This window comes from Taudactylus pleione, unplaced genomic scaffold (genome assembly GCF_031769625.1).
Source record: "Taudactylus pleione unplaced genomic scaffold, aTauple2 ptg000116l, whole genome shotgun sequence".
Taxonomy (NCBI): domain Eukaryota; kingdom Metazoa; phylum Chordata; class Amphibia; order Anura; family Myobatrachidae; genus Taudactylus; species Taudactylus pleione.
In genome coordinates this window covers 25,258,453-25,280,216 of record NW_028284518.1, presented here as the reverse complement: position 1 = coordinate 25,280,216, position 21,764 = coordinate 25,258,453, and the positions used below count along the sequence as shown (strand labels likewise).

General features: G+C 43.5%; 1 protein-coding gene across 5 annotated transcripts in view; it reads right to left on the bottom strand.

Moving 5' to 3' along the window:
* Window positions 1–21,764, bottom strand: part of PIGN (phosphatidylinositol glycan anchor biosynthesis class N) — a 491,207-nt gene that overhangs the window by 400,127 nt on the left and 69,316 nt on the right. For all 5 annotated transcript variants that reach the window (XM_088471817.1, XM_088471818.1, XM_088471815.1 and 2 more), the window contains 3 exons: window positions 16,040–16,161; window positions 6,840–6,938; window positions 3,178–3,284 (listed from right to left, as the gene is read on the bottom strand). In XM_088471817.1, coding sequence (XP_088327943.1) covers window positions 3,178–3,284; window positions 6,840–6,938; window positions 16,040–16,161 — 328 coding nt within the window. The remainder of the gene's footprint in view (window positions 1–3,177; window positions 3,285–6,839; window positions 6,939–16,039; window positions 16,162–21,764) is intronic.

Genomic DNA, 21,764 nt, shown 5'->3' with positions numbered 1-21,764 from the left:
CAGCCTCACTAGTTTACAGAGCAGAAGTGCACAGACCTAAAATGACGTCTGATTAATTTACCCCTAGTTAAGCCCGCCCTTTATTTAAATTCCAGTAGATGCATCGTGAGGTTGTTTGCTGCCAAATGATATTTGCTGCCAAATGATATATCGTTAACGATTTGCAGTAGTTAACGACACATTTATATCATTTGATCGTTTGTACAATCGCTCCATATTTCTGCACAATATCATTTGTCCGGGAGTGTTCAGGAATTCAAGGCAAATCGTTAACAAGATCTTATCTTGGCCTAAATCGCACCGTGCGTACGTAGTTTTAGTTGCGGATGTTACCGAAGATCTGTGAACCCAAACATATGTGGTCTGGGATATCTTGAATCTGAGGCATATTATATATTATACCAATACCCTAAAGCATTTACTTCTGAGTTGCAGGAAGTTAATGTGTAATTTCTTAGTAGCGCATATATTTCTCCCTCACAACAAAGTCACATGTCCCTGATGAGCCAGGCTACTGTCACAAATGTAATCAACCTGGAGCAAATTTTCAACATTGTGTCTGGGACTGTAGGAACATCAGGCGTTTCTGGAACAAAATATTGTGTTTATTAATGCTATTAATGTATTACATTTGTCTTTTCACATTATCCCTATGCTTTTTTGTAATTTTGAGATCTGGGCTCCTCTCATCCAAGAAAGAACTAGCTCTACTTTATTCCCACTCCTCACAGTCATATTAACTGTAGCAAAGAAAACCATTTTCAGGAAATGGACCCAATGTGTGACACCATCCCTATCAGAAGTCCAATCCTTTTTGCTAGAAAGACAGTCAAACTTCCTGGATATAGAGCATGGGGTATCTAGATTCTATAAATAATGGGGTATCTACATAGAATATCTGGATCCCTCCACCCTGGCCAATATTATGAGATTTTTTGATAATAACCTGGCATCTTCATAGGACAATTGTTAAATGATACTCCCCTGATGTCCTAAGACCACTCCTGATGTCTGTGTGATTCTCTTTGTTTTTTTCTAACTACAAAGGGTTGTATCCGTTATACTTATTGCACTTTTATATCCCCATGGAAAAGACTGTTTTACAGTTATCCTATCTGTGATATTGCACAACCAAAAAAGATTCAGGATGTCATAATTATTTCATCTGAAGGAATTATGATAATTGTACAGGAGGGTGTGAGGTCACGCGTCTGTGAGCTAAAGCTGAAGCTCAGCTGGACAGTACAGTAAAACAGAGATCCAACACCCACAAACAATCCCCGATATAAAGCCTTCAAACTTGAAAATGACAAATGTAATTTAAGTGATACAGTTCTGTAAGAAAGTGGGCACAGCACAGAGATCAATAAAGGTGATTAAACAGTTACTGAGCTCAAGAGGGGACTTCTCTTTTTTCATAAGGAATTGTGTTTTGCTTGTTATTCATTTAAAAAAAATAAAATTTTAAGTCAACATAAAGCATGAAAATATTATGAGATTTGATCCCTTGCAGTCCATTTATCTAATAATAGGCTTTGTGTAATAATCTCATAAAATTGTGAAAAATATGCCAAAATAAATCATGTCAAACAGGAGGCGAGCGCTTTTTACAGCACTCTAACGCAGACACCTGACCAACAGTGGTCACTTTAATTCACTGACACCACACATACCCATTGTATGAGTTTGCCAAAGAGTGGAATTACATTATTTTATTACTAATATTTCCCACCTTATTACTTAAAACACAAGCATAAATCAAAGGTTTAATTACCAGCATATCTTTAAGCATATCTTTAACAAAAATATAACTAAACTATACAAATCTCTTTGTTACATAAGTAGAACATTTCGAGAAATATAAATACCTTATTTTGCATTTAATATATTTGATACTTCTGAAATATTTTTATTAATCCCTATAGATCAGCAGAACAATGTATTCTACTTATTTCTTGACAAATACTGATATATTACGCAGAATAAAGCACTTCCATTGCATTCAGTTGAGGCAACATATAGAACGTTTGTACTATAAATAACCACTTTACTAAATCCCCTCACCCAAAAATAGTAATTTGGTGGGATCCCGACCTTATTTAGAAGGGTCCCAGCACTCAATTATAAATGTTTCAGGGAGGATCTGATACAGCATTTCTAAAGCTAGGTACACTCCTCAGCGATGTACCAACTATCCATCCGACTGTTATTTTATCTGCCTAAAAACTAGTGTACACACTAGTCCAGTGGTTCCCAAACTGGGTACCATGGCACCCTGGGGTACCTCAGGGCACTTGCAGGGGTGCCTTGGGTTGGTGGTCCAGTACCAAATAAAATGATTTTTAGTCAGTGTGATATACAAAACCGGTGCCAATGACTGCGGATAAAAAAATATGTGAACAAAAAGAACCGCAGCCCTGTCAACCACCACATAACTGAACCTAAGGGTGACATATAAGCACAATTTACTTCATTTCATTTTGTTGTGAATTTCTCAGTAAGAAACTCTTGGCCCAGGAGTGCCATGGAAAAAATGCTGATATTCTAGGGCGCCGAAATTCAAAAAAGTTTGGGAACCACCGCACTATGATTGCTACATTAAGAATATCATAGGAATAGATATGGTTTACTGTTATGGAAATCGGCTCAACAGATGAGCTGATATGAACGATCATCAGCCCGGGGTGCTGCGTACACACTCTCAGATTCTGGGGCCATTCAGTCAAAAATCGGCTGTTCATCCCGATTATTGTACAGTGTGTACCCAGCTTAAGGCTTTCAGTTAGATAAATTCTGCATCAAATCTCTCCTGCTGGAGGAGACAGAGAGAGAGAAGAGCAGTGCCGTAGGTGATGTCCTGGTTATATGCAAGTGCCTGTATTTATTAGGGGTTATTCAGCGTGAAAAAGTTCACTTACTTCAAAATCAATTCATAGAGCAGCTCTATTACAACTAACACGCCAGTTTACTTTAAGGAGCTCTAAATCATGGAACTTAGTAAGAGCAGCTGGGGCATGTAGTGAGGAAGCCACAACTCGTCTATTTTGCCTTAGTATTCAATTCTGGGTGCACAGTAGAAAGTTTGAAGATCTGGAACACTGTAAATGTATATGAAAAAACAGTTTTGGACAATCATCTAAAAATCAAGGTGCTTGTTGAAATTTTGTGTGTACTAACCTTTACATGGTCAAATACCCATGTATCCAGTTTGGAGGCATCTTCGGATGCAAAGTCCTCACTTTCTGCCGAGTAACATTGTGTAAATACATGACCTCTACTGGCACCTAGAAAGACACTTATATTTACTAAAATACTGAATAAATTGTAGCTGGAATCAGTGGCGTAACTAGGGGGGGGTCGGCAGGGACTCGTGCCCTGGGCACCACCGGACGAGGTCCGTTTCAGTCGGTGTAGTGCGGACCGCAGTGACTGCAGTCTGCACTACTCAGTAAAACAAATATGCCGCCGGCTGTGTGTTTGTTTTAGCAGCCAATGAGAGTCAGATAGACTCTCATTGGCTGCTGAACCCACTGCTGGAGCCAGGCTCATGAGCTCCGCCTTCCGGCTCCCGCAGTGGGTAAAGGGAGAGACGTCATGACGTCTCTCCCATAGTTCCGAGCGGGAGGACGGAGTAGAGTGTTTTGTTTTGTTTTGTGTGTGTATGTCTGTGTGTTATACATGTAATGGGCATTACTGGCCGGGGAAACTGCATAGGGACGACCAATACTGGGGGTGCTGTATAAGGGGCACTGCATAGGGGGGACCACTACTGGGGGCACTGTATAAGGGTACTGCATAGGGGGGACCACTACTGGGGGCACTGCTTATGGGAGACCACTACTGGGGGTGCTGTATAAGGGGCATTACTGGGGGGCACTGCATAGGGGGACCACTACTGGGGGCACTGTATCAGGGGCACTACTGGTGGTACTGTATAAGGGGCACTACTGGGGGCACTGCATAAGGGGGACCAATATGGGAGCACAGTATAGGGGGCACTGCTACTGGGGACATTGCATAAGAGGCACTACTACAGTGGGCATTGCAAGAGGGGCGCTACTACTGGGGGCATTAAGGTGCATATGGAATGGAAAGGAATGTTCCCAGAGTGATGAGAAATGGTGGTGTGTCATGTTGACAGGCCCCCATTTTCAGTGGTCACGCCCACTTTTTCAGCACGCACATAGAGGGGGGCTCCACTTTCCATCTTGCCCTAGTTACGCCACTGGCTGGAATTACAAAAGTAATTTCTGCACCAACATTGTAGGTATATAAACTGTAGAAATAATTGCCATTGTTCTAAATTATACCAATCTATTTGGGTCTATTTGTCTTGAGGGCTGCATAAATAATTGTGATTCTAGTATTAAATATTCACATTATAATTCCTGTAAAAACACTTTAAATAAATCCAAATGCTGTCACCTTGTGATAATTATGCAAAACAAAATATATTTGTTTTGGAGGCTTAATGCAAGATTTATAACAATGCTAAATATATAATTCTGTAGAAATTTGATTTATATTGACCTTTAACTTTTTTCCTGTACCTCGTGTATTCATTAACACATAACTATATCCCTAATTTCTAAAACATTAGAGTCACAGACATTATTTAATCAAACACTGTAAGAGAATATTGTAGTGTTGTGCCTGCTAAAATGGCCAACTAGCTCCACATTTTTGAGAAAAAAAACAAAACAATACAGTAAATGTTAAAGCATTAAAGTAAAGACTATTCCTTTGGGAAAGAGTTACCAAATAAATGCGAACGTGATGACATAAATTTTATCATCACTCAATTTTATTGTGTGTGTATGTATATTTTTTTTAGAGCCAAGTTTGTAGTGTACAGTACATTTTGATTATTTACATTTCGCAATTGTTTACCCATAGAGAAGAAAAAATTATATATATATATATATATATATATATATATATATATATATCTATATATATATATATATATATATATATCTATATATATATATATGTATATATATATATAGACAGAGAGAGAAGGAAGTTTGTTGACTGTGGGCGACCATCCTGCTATTGGTACATAGTGATAATCATATAAAAGTGCTACGTGCAATTGTGCTTAATGATCAAATATATAATTGTAATTTATAAAATAAAATAGTAAAGTGCTTGGTGCAAAAAACGTGTCATAAATAAATAACTTAGCAGCATAGACCAATGAAGTGACAAACAATTGCTAATATAATTTAAAATACCAATTTAATATATTTGAAAGCGATAAAAATAGACACTGTGATTCCTAAAAGAGGAAATACCACCAAATAGCAATAATAAAAATAAATAAATAAATAAAATGGTTCGTTTTTCAAAACTGGATAAGAGAGTTCCTGGGGAAGAAGTCAGCGGACGAAACGCGTTGGAAAACAATCGCTTGCCCATGAGATCTACATGCAGACTCTCTTACACTGATATTCAGATAAGCCAAACTCTCTTATCCAATTTTGAAAATGATCCATTTTATTTATTTACAAGGTAGTGTACTCACCAACACTACAGACTATTGACAACGGAGCAGACGCCCATGTAGATTAACGCCTTTGGGATTACTTGCATTGTGTTTCACTATTTTTAAATAACACCAGTGATTAATTTATTGGGCGGCACTCAGGACGACTTGTAAATAATACACAGACAACAAGTCGGATGTTGGATCAACGTTTCAATGCTACTGCATTTTCGTCAGGATATGTCGCCTGACATATCTGTATGCAACGCTTGCAACAAGGTCGCTAATGCGCGCTGACATATGCATGGACATGTCTGGACCTGCCCCCAGTTGGGGTTTGCCCGAGGCCGCCATTGCACTGCCATTGCATTAATTTCAACAGAGTGTACCAAGCAGTGTGTGTCACTTTCTATTGTCATTATTGTCCTTTCAAGGATAGGTTTATTTTGCACAGGTTGCACAACCTTGCACAGGTTCACTTTATAAATGCACTAGTAGGCGGCAGAGCCCAACTGCCACCACCTCGTTGACTGAGCAGACACCTTCAGTGGCAAACGCAGGATTTCCAGAGGGGGGGTTTCTAAATGCTTAATTTTAGAGTGAGTGTGGCCTGTCAATGAAGAGGGCAGAATTGGTACTTAACCAGCTTTTATAAGCGTCATACAAAGTGTATTGTGTGTAATAATTCTAGCGTATACAGGACCAGTTATCACAGTAAGCCATTAGATGCATCAGTAGGCCATCTTGCCTGAGCAGAATGTATTTATTTTAGATGTGGGCACCATTCCAGACTATTAGAGCAAGTCCGGGAGCCTTGAGGAGCAGCAGAGGAACCTAGCACTGCCCTGGACATATATATACATATTGGGCTCTATAGCACTAAATCTCTAACAGTGCATGTTTTCAAGCTCTCCTAGTTGGTGCACAGGTTAATTATTACTGGCTGATACATGCTAAAAGATCCACAGGTGGTGCTAATTATTTCATTTGTGATACTGAGAAGAACATGCAGCGATAGTAACATTCTATTATATTACTATTTCTATTGCGGTCATGGTGTGGTCTGGGGATGGGGGTTTCCAGGCAGACGGAAACCCCCCCTGCGTTTGCCTATGACCTTTATAAATGAAAAGGGAGTGCCACATATACACAAGTATATGTACATATACACACGTATTATCACATATTCAACTACATATAAACAAGCAAGCCATGGTGAAATACACTTCACGTTGTATAGCGTGGGAGAATATTTTACTTTCAAATCACTGGTGTTAATTTGCATAATCAATCTGTTATTTGTTAACCATACTCTTCAACAATGCCCCCATATAGGCAAAAAAAATCATACCTTTGGCAAACATGGGTAAGATATCCGGACTTCCCCAGCTCCAAGTGTACACACTTTCATTGAACACAGAATCAAACTCAACTGGATTTTCCTTCCAGCCTGTGTACAAAAGTTAGAGAAATACTATGACAACACAATAAAAACTATGCAAGAGGAAAGTAAACATACACCTTACAAAATAGAACACTGACAAACTACTAGTTATGCGATTTCATACATCAATATCTCAATATTTATAAATATATATGTATATTTCCCAACTGCTCTCATTTCTACTGGCTTCTGATTTGGAAGTACTGTCCCACTGTCGGCACATTTTACCCAACTTGCAGGAAGTTGGAAAGTATGTTAGTGCCAAGACAGTGATATTAGGGTAGGGGAGTGATTTTGTTGGAGGGCTAGCTCTTTGTAGCAATAGACATGCGCCTTAGCAACTTGCCATGCTCTAACAAGCCAAAGCCACACTGCTTTCAGATACAATTTCCTTATTTATATTTGTTCAATTTGGGAGAAATGCACATTAAGCTCAACGAAGCAATATTTTAGAAGATAAAAAGAATAGTGTTGTCCAAAAGTAATATCAGGAAGAACAATGAAATCAGGTTTTTAAACTTTTCATTATGCACATACTGAACTGGACCGGTGAACCTGCAAAATAGGCACAAATGGATTTTCCAGATGCAGTTCCAAAAACAAAATGTTTAGGCACAATGCAGATACAAGACAACATGCAATATGCACTAAGCGGCGGTTTGACGGCGGGTTCTATTCTATTATAAACCCCGGCAGATTGGTGGCGGATTCTTTTCTGTTCTAAACCCCGGGGGTTTGGTGGCAGTTTTGCAGCGGTTTCTAAATGACAGCCCTGTTATATTCTATTCAAAAATGTATTTTAATGGCAATGTTGCAGCGGTTTTGGCCTTAGCAAATCTGCAGATAGCAAAACCGCCGACAAACCACAGTTAAAACACATTTTATATTAGAATAGAACAGGGCTGTCATTTAGAAACTGCTGCAAAACTGCCACCAAACCCCTGGGGTTTAGAACAGAATAGAACCCGCCACCAAACCGCCGGGGTTTACAATAGAATAGAAACTGCCGTCAAACCGCCGCTTAGTAAATTTTGCCCAACATCCTCAGGGCACATGATTTACCATTTAGCTCATCATTTTTAAATGTATTATAAAATTACAATTCCATCAAAGCATCTGTTTATTTGTTATCCATACACTATAACCTGTGTATAGATAACAAATAAACAGATGCTTTGATGGAATTGTAATTTTATAATACATTTAAAAATTAGAGGATTTTATAATTCCTTGTCCTGTTCAGCAAGACTACTTAGAAGCTTTGGCCTACTCCCTTATTTTTGTAATACAGACATTCCTCACTTAACATCCAACTCATTTAACAACCGTTCGGACTTACGACCAGCAGTCTGACCAGCTGGAACCCATAGTACAATGACTAAAATGTTATTCTGAATGTATTTTTTGAATAACTTTAATTGTACTGTACAGTATGCAAGATTTATGCAAAGTAAAACAGTTACAGTATCAAGTTTGAGTTTCCTTTAGACCTTTTCTTTATTCAGAATGCATAAAAATGATTGCCTCCTGGTTCCTCGTTTAGTGACCAATTCGTTTAACGACCTAGTCGTAGGAACGGAACTCGGTTGTTAAGTGAGGAATGTCTGTATACAGAAGTGTTCTCATATACCTATCCTTTATGCGCTATATGGTGTGAGACGCTTGGCGCGACTTAGATGTTTAACCATGGATAGCAATTTCCTTGCTTGAGCACTTTTTCCACAATTTTTAGGTCTTTACCACTTAAGCTGGAGTGGTGGCATCTAATGTGACTACGCCAAGCTGGGCTTTCCCTGACACGGTCGCATATGAGACACAATGAGCACGTGCTGCGACGCCAGTCGCAGTAAAGAGTAATTTACAGTTCGATTGACAAACTGCAAGCATTTGGGGGTTGACACGGGGAGCATTGTTGATAACGCAGGTGCGCCGCCGCCGTTTTTGGGGATTGCCGAAGCCAGCAACTGCGTCTTCTAACGCAAATTCACTGGCCTCGGCAGCTTAGATGAGGTGGATATTCTGAGCAACCTTAGGGTTGCTCAGAATTCCGATGCTCGGAGTGATGGTCAAAACGTTTCTCTGATGCTGCATCTTCAGATGCGTGCAGCGGATCTGAGAAGCCGAAGGTGGGCATCTTATTACACAAGAAGCAACCTGCAGCACCGACCCAGACTGCGTCCATCTCTAAATCAGGTCCTAAGTAGCTAATAGTGTACTAAATATTGTACTGTATCTAGGATTAGTCATTTTGCATCTTAATTCGCTAATAGTGAACTAAGACCCTGATTCATTAAACTGCACGTGTCTAAGTCGCAATGTGCATGCATTAAGAACCATTACAGTAGTCGCTTGCAACGACTCTTTATTCGCATTGTGACTGACAGTCGGGGAGCGTTTGGGCAAGTTAATGGAGTGGCGGCAGGGAATGCAGGCATGCCACGGCTGTGATGGGGGCGTGTCTCACCTTGCGACTGCGATCCCGCTCACAAGGATAATGGCTCTGGCATCTCAATTCCCACATTCATTCTGCTTCTTTGTACGCAGAAGCTGTGACATTTTATGTAGATGCTTGGATTTGCAAAGCAGCAGGTGAGCGTCACAATACAGTTCCCGGCGGCTGCGCCATTTGCATATTTTCGCATAGCTTCTGCATACAAATTTGCAGCTGCGATGGCAATGGCGTACAACTCTGAATCAGGACCTACGTAGCCAATAGTGTACCAAGAATTTAGGATTAGTATTTTTTGTTGCAAATAAATGAGTATGAAGTTGCAGATAAGACAATGAGTGGTGTGAGTCAATCTTTTGACTTTATACACAAATTATGTAACTTTTCCTGAATTTAGCATCTTCACTTACTAAGATGTATACCTACTACAGGTCGATTTTAATCGATTCACAATCAGTGAAAATACAGTATTTTAAGAAAAAGTCAAATAGTGCGGCTAAGGCGCAAAGTCAGAATACTGGCTGCTTTTGCATACAGCCCACAAATGCTGGATAGCTTTTTCATTACACTGCAATTAGATTGGAGTTTGGACACTTTAAATCTCACTTTAAATCAATTTAAATCTCTCTGCACATCTCAAATCTGCCCCACCTGCTGTGCAGCATGTTTTTGCCAGGCTGCAAAGTTACAGATGGGTCCACATACATCTAGCCTCCTTGCGTGTTAAACAGCCCTTCTAAATGCGCCATGATGTGGCGTGACTTGGTAGCGTCGAGCGTCTTTTTTTTGCAACTTTTTACCTTAAAATGAGCCTTATTCAAACAGTGATGCGAATATTTAGCACATATGCAGAACAGGTGTGCACGGATGGGTAAAATGCTGGCGTTACAAACTCTGAGTTACACTTTTCGGTTTGCCATTCTGGGGAACACCATTGCAGGCTGTTCACAGAATTACAGCCTATGAATGCAGCTGGGAAGATTACAATTCATTGTGCTCAGCGGTATGTCTAGAGCAGTGGTGTCAAACTCGGGCCCTCCACGCTGCAGTGGAACTACACATCCCAGCATGCAGTGCCACAGTTTTGCTATTAGGGCATTCTAAAACTGTGGCAGGGCATGCTGACATATGTAGTCCCACAAAAACTGAATGGCCAGAGTATAAATTTGCAGCCGAATGCAGAATAAGCAAATGTTTCATCGGAAGCACTCTCCATAAAGAACTCTCCAGGACTCCCATATTCTGTGAGTATAGATTTCTATTCACACACACACCTTTAACTACAATGCATATTCATGCTGCTATAGTATTGTCACACACCTCTTACACACTTTTATTTCTCCTTAGAGTACAATTGAATAAATGTAATGCATTTCTTCTATATATACACAAACTATTTTCTAGCCCATGATTACTGATCTGTAGCATCCTGCCATAGTTCTGTTCCATAGTATTGTGTAAAGAAATGGTTCTGCTCCAATGTGCATATTTTTTCCCAGTCGCTCTCAGACACATGGCCATTTATCCCGTTAGTTTCTGTAATCATTTATCAGCATGCATCCGACTGCACAGAAAATCGTTGACTTCCCCACCTGTGCATCACTTGTCTCATACCAAGTACAGCAAGTGGATTAGCTCTGCTCTGCCAGGCACAGACTGATAAATTAGAGAATGAAATATCACTCAGTGGGTGTCAGAGTGTGACTGGGGAGATTCAGGAGCCTCACCTTGCCCCCCACACTCAGGCTTTGTATGACTTACTACCAGTAAGGGAAATATTAATAATCAGAAAAGAAAAATGTAAAACCTATGCGCATCTCCATGTGGCCACTGTGAAGTAATGAATCATTGGAAACTGTCCTGCTATTGTCCTATTATTTGCATATGGGCAACATTACTAGCAGGGAGAGACATTTCATTATAAAACTATTAAAGCTTTGAACTTGTCAGAATAAACATATTTAAATGTAGGAATGACAGTGACAATCTACTAAACCTTATCCTTCTTTCATAGAGGTGTTATGCGCACACATAGTTAGCATTGGATGTACTGGGGTATAAAAATGAATTATAAAAATCGAGTGTAGATAAGAAGCAATTTTCTTACCTCATACTCCCTCAGCCATTGCAATGTAATTGGTAGGGACTACATTGGTCTATAGTTATTTGCTTTCTTTGTCCACTTAATTAATGATCACAGTTTATAGCCACCACATGCAGATATTCACTTTTGGAAAGTTCTCAAGTGCCAAATGCAGCAGAATTTACTCGTACTATTTAAAACTAGAGATGAGTGGTTCGGTTTTGGCTCGGATCTTCCCACTAAGTTTGGGTCTCAGAATGAGGTAAAACGTCATCTTTCACATACAAAGATGAAGTTTAGTTCATGAAAGGTGACGTTTTCGGAGATCTGAACTTGGTGGGAAGATCCGAGCCAAAACCGCTCATCTGTGTTTAAAACTAAATAACTGCTTATTACTACTTCGTTACCAACAATGAGGCACTGGGTTTGATTATGAATAAAGACATTGCTATTTTACCGTACTCTATATTTCAGCTATTTTTCGTGCTAAAGTATTACAAACTGCAAACTTGATAAATACAATAATGATACATAAATAATATATTCCAGGTTATACTGCAGGTAGGTGTGGGAAATGCTATACGTAAATGAATGAGCAGAATCAGATATCTCTTATGAAAGCATCACTGATCATTATATTGAAATCTCTATCCGACAATTGCATTCACTTCAGTCTATATAAAAACAACTTACATACTGAAAACATAATATAATTATTAGAGAATTAAAAAAAAAATAGAATCTGTCACATATAAAGCAGTAATATAGCACAGCTGTGCATTACATAGCACACACTGTGCAGATTTTTTTTTATCTTTAAATACATTTAAATTCCTTAGAAAGTACTTTTGAGCAAATGCTCTCCCACCACATCTCTCCAATGTTCCCCTGAACAAATCATTGTATATAGCTCAAGTCAGTAGCATAATAGTGACTAATACTGGATGGCTTAGCAGCAGCAGCTGTCTTATTACAGTAATTTTTAGGCTATTATGCACCTCTTTAAATGAGAGATTACAAGGCAGTCTCCACAAACGTAATATTTACATGGAAAGGCATTCATATATAATATCCTAACAAATCTAAACAGCAGTCACCAGCAAAAAAAATTATTTAAATGGTGGTTGGAAAACAGGGAATACATACGGAAATCCCGATCGTCAAAGGTAAGTAACCTAATTCTACCCCCTAACCCTCCTTTAGGGGTGCCTAACCCTAACCTCCCCCCCAAGTGCCTAACCCTAATCCCCCGTCTAAGTGCCTAAACCTAACCCCCCTTCCCCGCCACCTTAACCTAAGTCCCCCAGGGGGGTGCCTAACCCTAGCCTCCCCCCGGGAACCATAAACCTAACCCTCCCCCCCCACTCCCCCACGGCTGTCCGTGCCCGGCGCCCGGCTTACCTTCAATCAGTAAGCCGGGGATCGGGCTCCCGGCTTAGGTACAATGACAGGCGTCGGGATATCGACGCCTGTCATTTAACCACTTGCCGGGAGGAGACAGTCGGGAAGCCGACAGTCGGGATTACGTCCATCGGCTGGCCGACTGCTTCCCGGAAAACAGGTAGGAAGAGATGAAAATGCCATGAACCTAAAGATATCATAAACTAAGATTAGGAATAAAGAGTAAGAGACTGCAAAAAACAGGTCTGCATGGCCATGGGATGGATCACTTTGAGATGCTGTTTTACTGAAATACTATAAAGTCCATACTGTGTTTACTTGTCAGATTTGAGATTTAGGTAAACTTAAATATCTCAATGGACACTAAATGCCAAATTTTTCTATAGACTTGCTGCAGTGAGGAGACTTTTGACATTTCCAGTGCTTGGTTACCAGGCATTGAGAATATGCATTGTCCACATTCTTCAGTGTCAGGCTCAGCAGCAAAGACCACAGGAAACATATACAAAGTGTTGGTTTTGCTGTGAATTCAATACTGACAGCCATTCAAAGGTTTTGGCTGCCATTTTAAAGATGCTATCGATGTCCATCAGTTTTTAAACACCAATCCTACCACAAACCCCACCGACAAGAATCCACAGTAAATGTGCAGCGGGATCAACAAGATCCTGGGCTGGTGACACTATAGTAGGGAGATACGCAGCGCTGAGCCCCCTGCCATATTGTCAACTTGTCCTAGAATGGCCAGCCCAGGGCTGGAATCCCAAGGGAAGTGTACCCCCCTCCCAGAATAAAAATGCGGTCCCCATCTCTAAGAACAAGCAACCATGCTGATTAGACAGAGCATGGTACCTGCCGCGCTCTTACCAATCAACGCGGCCCTATTAATTGTTATGGAATGTGTCCATGAGTGACCTGTCAGTCGTCATTGTTTGCTTTTGCCAAAACCCACAGATGCTACATGGGCTAAAGAGGACCTGTTCCAAGGATTTGTGAGTAATAAATTGGTGATCAAGGGGTATAGAGGGGTGTTTATTTAATAAAAATATAGCATTTGGAGTGTGCCCTTTGTTTATTATTTTTTTTACAGGTGGACTACAGCTACTAGCGGAGCCAGGCCATAAAATCCAATCGCCGTAGCAGGGCCTCTAGGTCGGTTTTTATTAAACCAGGACAGAGGATGCATCAAAAATTGACCAGGAATAAATTCAAACAAATTTCACAGGGGACTATGATGAGTAGAAATGAAGGTACAGCATACAAGATTTCACATGGATAACTGATGACAGGATGTGAGAGAGCTAGAGCAGATCTCTCCTTATCTGGAAGCTCCAAAATCCAGACTACAGCGAAAACTTCTCAGGACAAAATGTAATTTTTAAGTTTATCAATCTCAGGACATGCATTGATGCAAACCAGGATATTGCTTTATGGGAAGCTAGATACTAAAGTAGGATATCCAGGACTCTTATATCCCCATATTCAATTAGTAGCAGGTTGTGCAGCACAGTCTGTTCTCCCGGGTAAAGTGCCTGCAGTTATTCAATTAGAGACCTGCGATCAACCCATAGGCAGTCACAAGGCAGAAGTTAACACATTTCTGCTCACACCTTCCGGAGGTGCAAGCAGAAATAAGTATTAACTGCAGCCTCTGAGCTACTCATAAGAGACCAGAAACCGTGACACAACCCTCGACTAAATAAATCAGCCCCTATGTGTTGTGATAAATGTGAAAAGGATCAAAATTATTTCGGTTTGTCTGCCTTAGTGTCAGTTAATACACAACTATTCAGCAACTTACAAATAATAGAGAAATCATCTTATGCAGCAAACCAATGCCCACATATATTCTTTTGGAACATTAGCCCACTTGGACAAATAGGGATGCTTTGATTTACTCCCAACCTAGGCATAGATTCTACATGAGATATGTGATTTTTTTTGTCCGAGTTGTGATCTGCATCAACTTTATTTTGGGAATTATCTCCTACTTACATTGGACAATTGTTTGGATATATATTCGGCGTGCTTTGGTGATCGAGACATCATCAAAAATTTCCCATGACTGCTTTGGATCTGAGACGATTATTATGTTTCTAACAGACTACTGCTACCCACTCTCTATGTGGATAAGTTGTGAGATCGACGCCTGCCATTCACAATTTCATATTTTTTTAATCTTACTATTGATGGATTCGTATTTTTTGAATCTTGACTTCTTGCTACAGCATTCTACTATGGATGTGTTTCAATGAATAATATTGAAAGCTAAGTTTTAGTTATATTTGGGTAGGATGAGTGCCCCAGCTAAGAGAGTACTTTTCTCTTTTCTTTCTAAATAACAGAGAAAAACTGTAAAATAGATAATGTACAGCTAATTACAATACAGATTTTACAAATACACCTACTGTTAATTTTGTCAATCCCATAAAGACTCCATCACTAATGCACACTACTCACCGCTGACCCACCTGAAAACCTGCCAAGATTCACCCAAATTAGCCCAGTTTTACGCTGGTCCTACTCTTTCAGGGTCTACAAGCTGGGACACTATCCTTCTCTCAGTCGACTGACCTTAGTGGCTCATCACAGTATTTTTCCAGCACACCCAAACCATATATTTCTTGTGACCACACTCTGCATTCTTCAGTTCTACAAACTACATCAAGGCATGGATCATTCCATAGTAACTCACCTTACAAAATGACACAGTAAGTATATGCATGGCTATCAACAGCAAAAGGAATTTATGGGAAATTCATTGTATTTACTGAGAAAATAATAAGACAGGTTATGCTTTAAATATCTGTATACAGGGATTGCTAATTGTTTGCTATGTAACTTTGTAACGTGAGTTACCATGGAATGACCCATCTCTGTTACTACAGTGTCCAATTCTGTTTTGCTATAGATGCTTCTAAAGCAGTATAATAATATGAGAAATGCAATGTAAAGTCAATCTACAAACGCAGAATACTTTTGTTTCATGTCACACAGTTATGTAAATCTCATAGTCAGACATATTTGAAAAGTTTACTGTGTAGAAACAGAGTAAGTAAAGTCCTAGGGTTATACACCATAACAATGCACATATTCTTTACATTTCAGAACTTTTTTAAAAAAAAAACATGAGTTAATTTCCGCCTTAACTAGAGAATTTATTTTGTAATTCACCTTTAGCAACTGCACTGACATCTTCATAAAATCCTGCTATCAGTGCAACGTGTCCTGGTCTGGACTCTGTAGGGACTCGAGTGTGAGAAACACCCCAGCTACCCTTTGTTTGTATAATATCTCTGAAATAAAAAAAAATTCAGTATATAAGATCAAATTATTAAATTTTAAGATACAAAGAATACTTCAACTATATAGTAATTAAAAATGTCATACAAACACCTTTTATATAATATATAATAGAATACAGCTATCAGCCATATTGCTCTAAAAAACAAGAGATATGGTAAGAACTTACCTTTGTTATCTCTGTTTCTACGAAGTCCATAGGGTCCACAGGGTTGACCTTGGGGTTATAGCTGGAACAGGATCCATGGGCACCACACAGTTAAGCTTTTAGCTCCCAGGATGCACTTGGGTCCTCCTCTATACCCCGCCCCCGAGCCACAGGCACCTCAGTTGGTAAGCAGCCTAGGCCGGAGGAGAATATGGAACAGAGAGAAGGAAGACTGGAACACACAAGAAACCATACTCACAGCAATGGGAGACGGAAAACCGGTGACCAGCCACACTGCCCATTTAAAGCCAGGTGCGTCAGGGCGGGCGCCCTGTGGACCCTATGGACTTCGTAGAAACAGAGATAACAAAGGTAAGTTCTTACCATATCTCTTGTTTTCTACTTCAGGGTCCATAGGGGGTCCACAGGGTTGACCTTGGGGATGTCCCAAAGCAGTTCAACTAAGGGCGGGGACGCTCCTGTGCTGAAAGGAGCACCCGGCGCCCAAAGGATGCATCCTGAGAGGCGAAGGTGTCAAACGCATAGAACCTCAAAAACGTTTGAATAGAAGACCAAGTGGCCGCCTTACACAGCTGAACAGCAGAAGCGCCACGTCTAGCAGCCCAAGAAGGACCCACAGAACGAGTGGAATGAGCCTTAACAGAGGCTGGCACAGGTAAACCCTCCTGTGCATAAGCCTCAAAAATAACGGAACGAAGCCAACGGGCTAACGTTTGTTTGTTGGCAGGCCAACCCCTCTTGTGAAAACCAAAGAGGATAAACAAGGAATCAGACTTCCTAACCGAAGCCGTCCGGTCCACATAGATTCTAAGCGCCCGGACCACATCTAAGGAAGTCTCACCAGCTGAAACATCAGGGGACTTAAAAGCTGGCACAACAAGTTCCTGATTAATGTGGAACTTCGAGACCACTTTGGGCAAAAACTCAGGACGAGTGCGGAGCACCGCTCTGCCGAAAAATCAGGAAAGGAGGGCGACAGGAAAGCGCCCCCAATTCAGACACCCTCCTGGCCGAAGCAATTGCCAGGAGAAAAACGGTCTTAAATGTCAGCCACTTGAGCTCCACCGACTCAAGAGGCTCAAACGGAGGACCCTGCAGGACCCGTAGAACCACCGCCAAGTCCCAAGGAGCCACAGGAGGCACAAAGGGAGGCTGGATCCTGAGAACACCTTGGAAAAAGGTGTGAACATCCGGCAGCATTGCAATCCACCGTTGAAACCACACAGACAAGGCGGAAACCTGAACCTTCAGAGATGCAAGGCGTAAGCCGAGGTCCAATCCTGATTGAAGAAATTCCAAGACCCTAGAAACTCGGAACACCTGAGGATCATAATTTCTGGACTCACACCACTGAAAGTAAGTGTGCCACACCCTGTGATAAATCCGTGCTGAAGCAGGCTTGCGTGCCCTGAGCATGGTACCAATAACCGAACTGGAGAAGCCCCGAGACCTCAAGATGGCTGTCTCAAGAGCCACGCCGTCAAAGACAGCCAACCCAGATCCGGGTAAAGACAGGGCCCTTGAGACAACAGGTCCCGACGCTGAGGAAGAAGGTACGGAGCGTCGATGGAGAGGCTCCTGAGATCGGAGTACCAAGGACGTCTGGGCCACGCCGGAGCTACCAGCACTAGCGTGCCGCCGTCCTGCTTGAATTTCCGCAGAACCCGAGGAAGTAGGGATATCGGAGGAAACAGATACGCCAGGTGAAACGTCCATTGCACCGACAGCGCGTCCACCAGACTTGCGCCTGCGTCTCTTGTCCTTGACCCGTAAACGGGCAACTTGTGATTGTGACGGGAGGCCATCAAGTCCAGCTCCGGCAGTCCCCACCTGTCCACGAGTAGCTGAAACACCTCTGGGTGAAGCGACCATTCCCCGGGATGCACGTCGTGACGGCTGAGGAAGTCCGCTTCCCAATTGAGGACTCCAGGAATGAAGACCGCCGAGATCGCTGGAATGTGACCCTCCGCCCAAGTCAGGATGCGAGACACCTCCGACATCGCTGCCCGACTGCGAGTTCCTCCTTGGTGGTTGATATACGCCACCGTGGTGGCGTTGTCGGACTGCACCTGTACCGCCCTTCCGTGAAGAGCGGGGCCGGACGACTGCAGGGCCCTGTATACAGCCCTCAGTTCCAGGATGTTGATGGGAAGAAGAGTTTCTTCCGCAGACCAACGACCCTGGAGAGACAATGAGCCGGTCACTGCCCCCCAACCCCGGAGACTGGCATCCGTCGTGAGCAGGACCCATTCCGGGATCCAAAAGGGGCGCCCCTCGACCAGGAGAGCTGTCTGAAGCCACCAAGCCAAAGATTGCCTAACGTCCGGAGACAACACCAGCACCTGAGAGCGGATCCGGTGAGGTAACCCGTTCCATTCCGATAGAATCAGCCCCTGCAGGGGCCGGGAATGGAACTGGGCAAATTCCACCATGTCGAATGTCGACACCATGGACCCCAGAACTCTCATAGCCGAATGGACCGACAGGCGGCAACTGCTCAGGCAACTGCGTATCCGCAGCTGTAGGGAGGCGACCTTCTCCGGAGTCAGGAAGATCCTTTGCTGACGCGAATCCAGCAGGGCTCCCAAATTAACCATCCGCTGTGATGGAATCAGGGAGGACTTTTTCCAATTTATCAACCACCCGTGTGCTTGCAGGCAAGCGATCGTCAGGTGGAGATGTTGAAGCAGTACCTCTGGGGAGCTCTCCAGCAACAGGAGGTCGTCCAGATACGGCAGCAGCCGTACATTCTGGTTCCGAAGATGTGCGGCCATGACCGCCATAATCTTCGTGAACACCCTCGGCGCCGTGGAGAGACCAAAGGGTAGCGCCCGGAACTGATAGTGGTGTTGAAGGATAGCGAACCTCAGATACCTCTGGTGCGAAGGTGCTATCGGAACATGGAGGTAGGCGTCCTGGATATCCAGGGACACCATGTAATCCCCCGGTTCCATCGCCAGAATGATGGAACGTAACGTCTCCATCCTGAACTTGGGAACCCTGAGGAATTTGTTCAGAGACTTCAAGTTGAGGATAGGGCGATGAGAACCATTGGGTTTCTGCACCAGAAACAGAGACGAATAATACCCCGTCCCTCGTTGTGATTGAGGAACGGGAACAATGACCCCTGCTTTCAGCAAGGACTCTATAGCCTCCTGAATCCGTAACGCCTTGGTCTTGTCCTGAGAAGGACTCGTGCAGAAAAACTGGTGGGGTGGTCTGTACCGAAAAGACAGGGCGTAGCCCTGGGAGACCACTTCTCGAACCCAGGCATCCGTGGTGGTATTGTGCCAGCACTGGGCAAATAGAAGAAGTCGGCCTCCCACTCTGAGGATCCCCAGAGGGAGGCCCGTCCCATCAGGCCGCAGGTTTATCTTCCTGCTTGGAAGAAGGGCGCCGTGCACTCCAGGCTTGCTTCTTGGGCTTAGAGGCAGTCTTACTCGCAGATTGTCTCGGGAAGGACTGACCTTTCGCCTTCCCCTGAACCCGAAAGGAACGAAAAGCCGAACTCCGAACCTTAGCAGGCAGTGCCGCCGAAGGGAGGAAGGCTGACTTGGATTTAGCCAGGGTATCCACAATTTTGTCCAAGTCCGGACCAAATAGTAATTCCCCATTGAAAGGTAAGGCCTCCAGGCCCTTCTTTGAATCAGAGTCCGCTCTCCAGGACCGCAACCATAAGGATCGGCGGGCAGACACCGCTGCAGCCGATACCCGCGAAGTCAGCAGACTAGCATCTAAAGAAGCTTCTCCAATGTAAGAAGCAGCGTCCCTCATCTGTCCCAACAACGCCCGCTGGACATCCGGAGCGTCATCCGAGAAGGTATCTTCCAATGCATTGGCCCACCCCTCAATGGCCTTGGCCACCCAGGAGATGGCCATGGACGGTCGGGCCACCACCCCGGAGAGGGAGTAAATAGACTTTAAACAAGGCCCAACTTTCCTGTCCGTGGGATCCTTCAGCGAGGATATCGACGGTAATGGTAAAGTAGCGCCCCGAGTTAAGCCACCCTAGTTTTTTTAAAACTAGGAAACTTCAACTTAGGAACCGGTGCCTCATCCTCTGTAAGAAGAATAGCTCGCACCGCCCTAACCAGTGCTCGCACATTAATGGACGACTTGGTATCCATTTCCTGGACCGAGGCGTCCGAGTCAGTGTCATCAGGGACCTCCCCATCATCTGAGGAACCCTCTGAGTCCGATACCTGAGCAGCCCGTGCCATGAGTGAGCGTTCTGAAACCCTAGAAGGCATGTCAGTCTGCAACATTGACTGAAAAACCGAGGAAGCGGCCACCAAATTTTGTACTGAGTTGGAGAGCACATCCACCCAGGGTGGAGGAGTCACCATAGGGGCCTGAAAAGGTACCACAGGCTGCTGCGGCACAGGGGAAGCCTGTATATACATAGGCAACCCCGCATAGGGACCCACCGACTGAGACCCAGGAGGACTCCGCAATAACTGCGGGACACCCGGGGAATGGGGGATGGTCAGCTGGGGTAACGCCCTAGTAGGGAGAGCAGTCGGGACCGATAGACGGTCCGCAATAGACACCAGCACTTGAGAAAACATCGCCCACGGTGGTTCCTGCGTCAGAGAAGGTCTGGATGGGCCAGGAGCCATCTGGCACCGACTACACAGACCCTCCTGTGACAAATCCTCCCTATCCACTCCTGCAGAACAGCGTCCGCAGGAGGCCAACATCGGAGCCACTGAGCGCTCAACCTCCTCGTCTGACATGACAGAATATATTATATATCTGGCACCAGGGTAGAAGTAAAACGCACTCACCGGTGTGCTGAACAGCCGCCCACAATATGGCACTGAGTAGCACACAGCTGTATGTGACGGACCTCACAAATACGTGATCTATATAAGTGAGGTCAGTAGAAACGCCCCTCCCCCACACACCTGTAGGGCTTGTAGGAGAAGTAAAGGGATAGGTATAAGCTGACAGTAAGCGGAAAATAAGCACAGACAGGCAGCACTAGCAAAAGTCACATACCATGCAGAAGTAATACTCACTGCACCTTTACACTACAATCAACCTGCCCAGATTCAGTGTCTGGGAGGGCTATAGTGCTGTGTACGCTGTCCTTAATCAGGGGAGAGGTACACAGGGGGACCGGTCCGCATGCTCCCTGAGAGATCTGCGCTGCCACTGTGAGAAAATGGCCGCTGGAGACCTCAGAGGAGGAGTGGCAGAAGAGTCTGCAGCTCAGCGACGCCAGACTACGTGCTGAAAGGCGCGCTGAGCTGAGGGGAGGAGCCGCTGAACAGGGAAGGCTTCCTCCCCTGGCTGGCCATAACCCCAGGGATGCTGGCTTCCCGCTTGCCCCTTTATCCCTGGTGGTCTAGTGGTCCCACGGGTTATGGGGGGGGCCCGCCGCCACTGCCAGCAGCCTCCGGTCTGTCCCCAGGACCGGAGGCT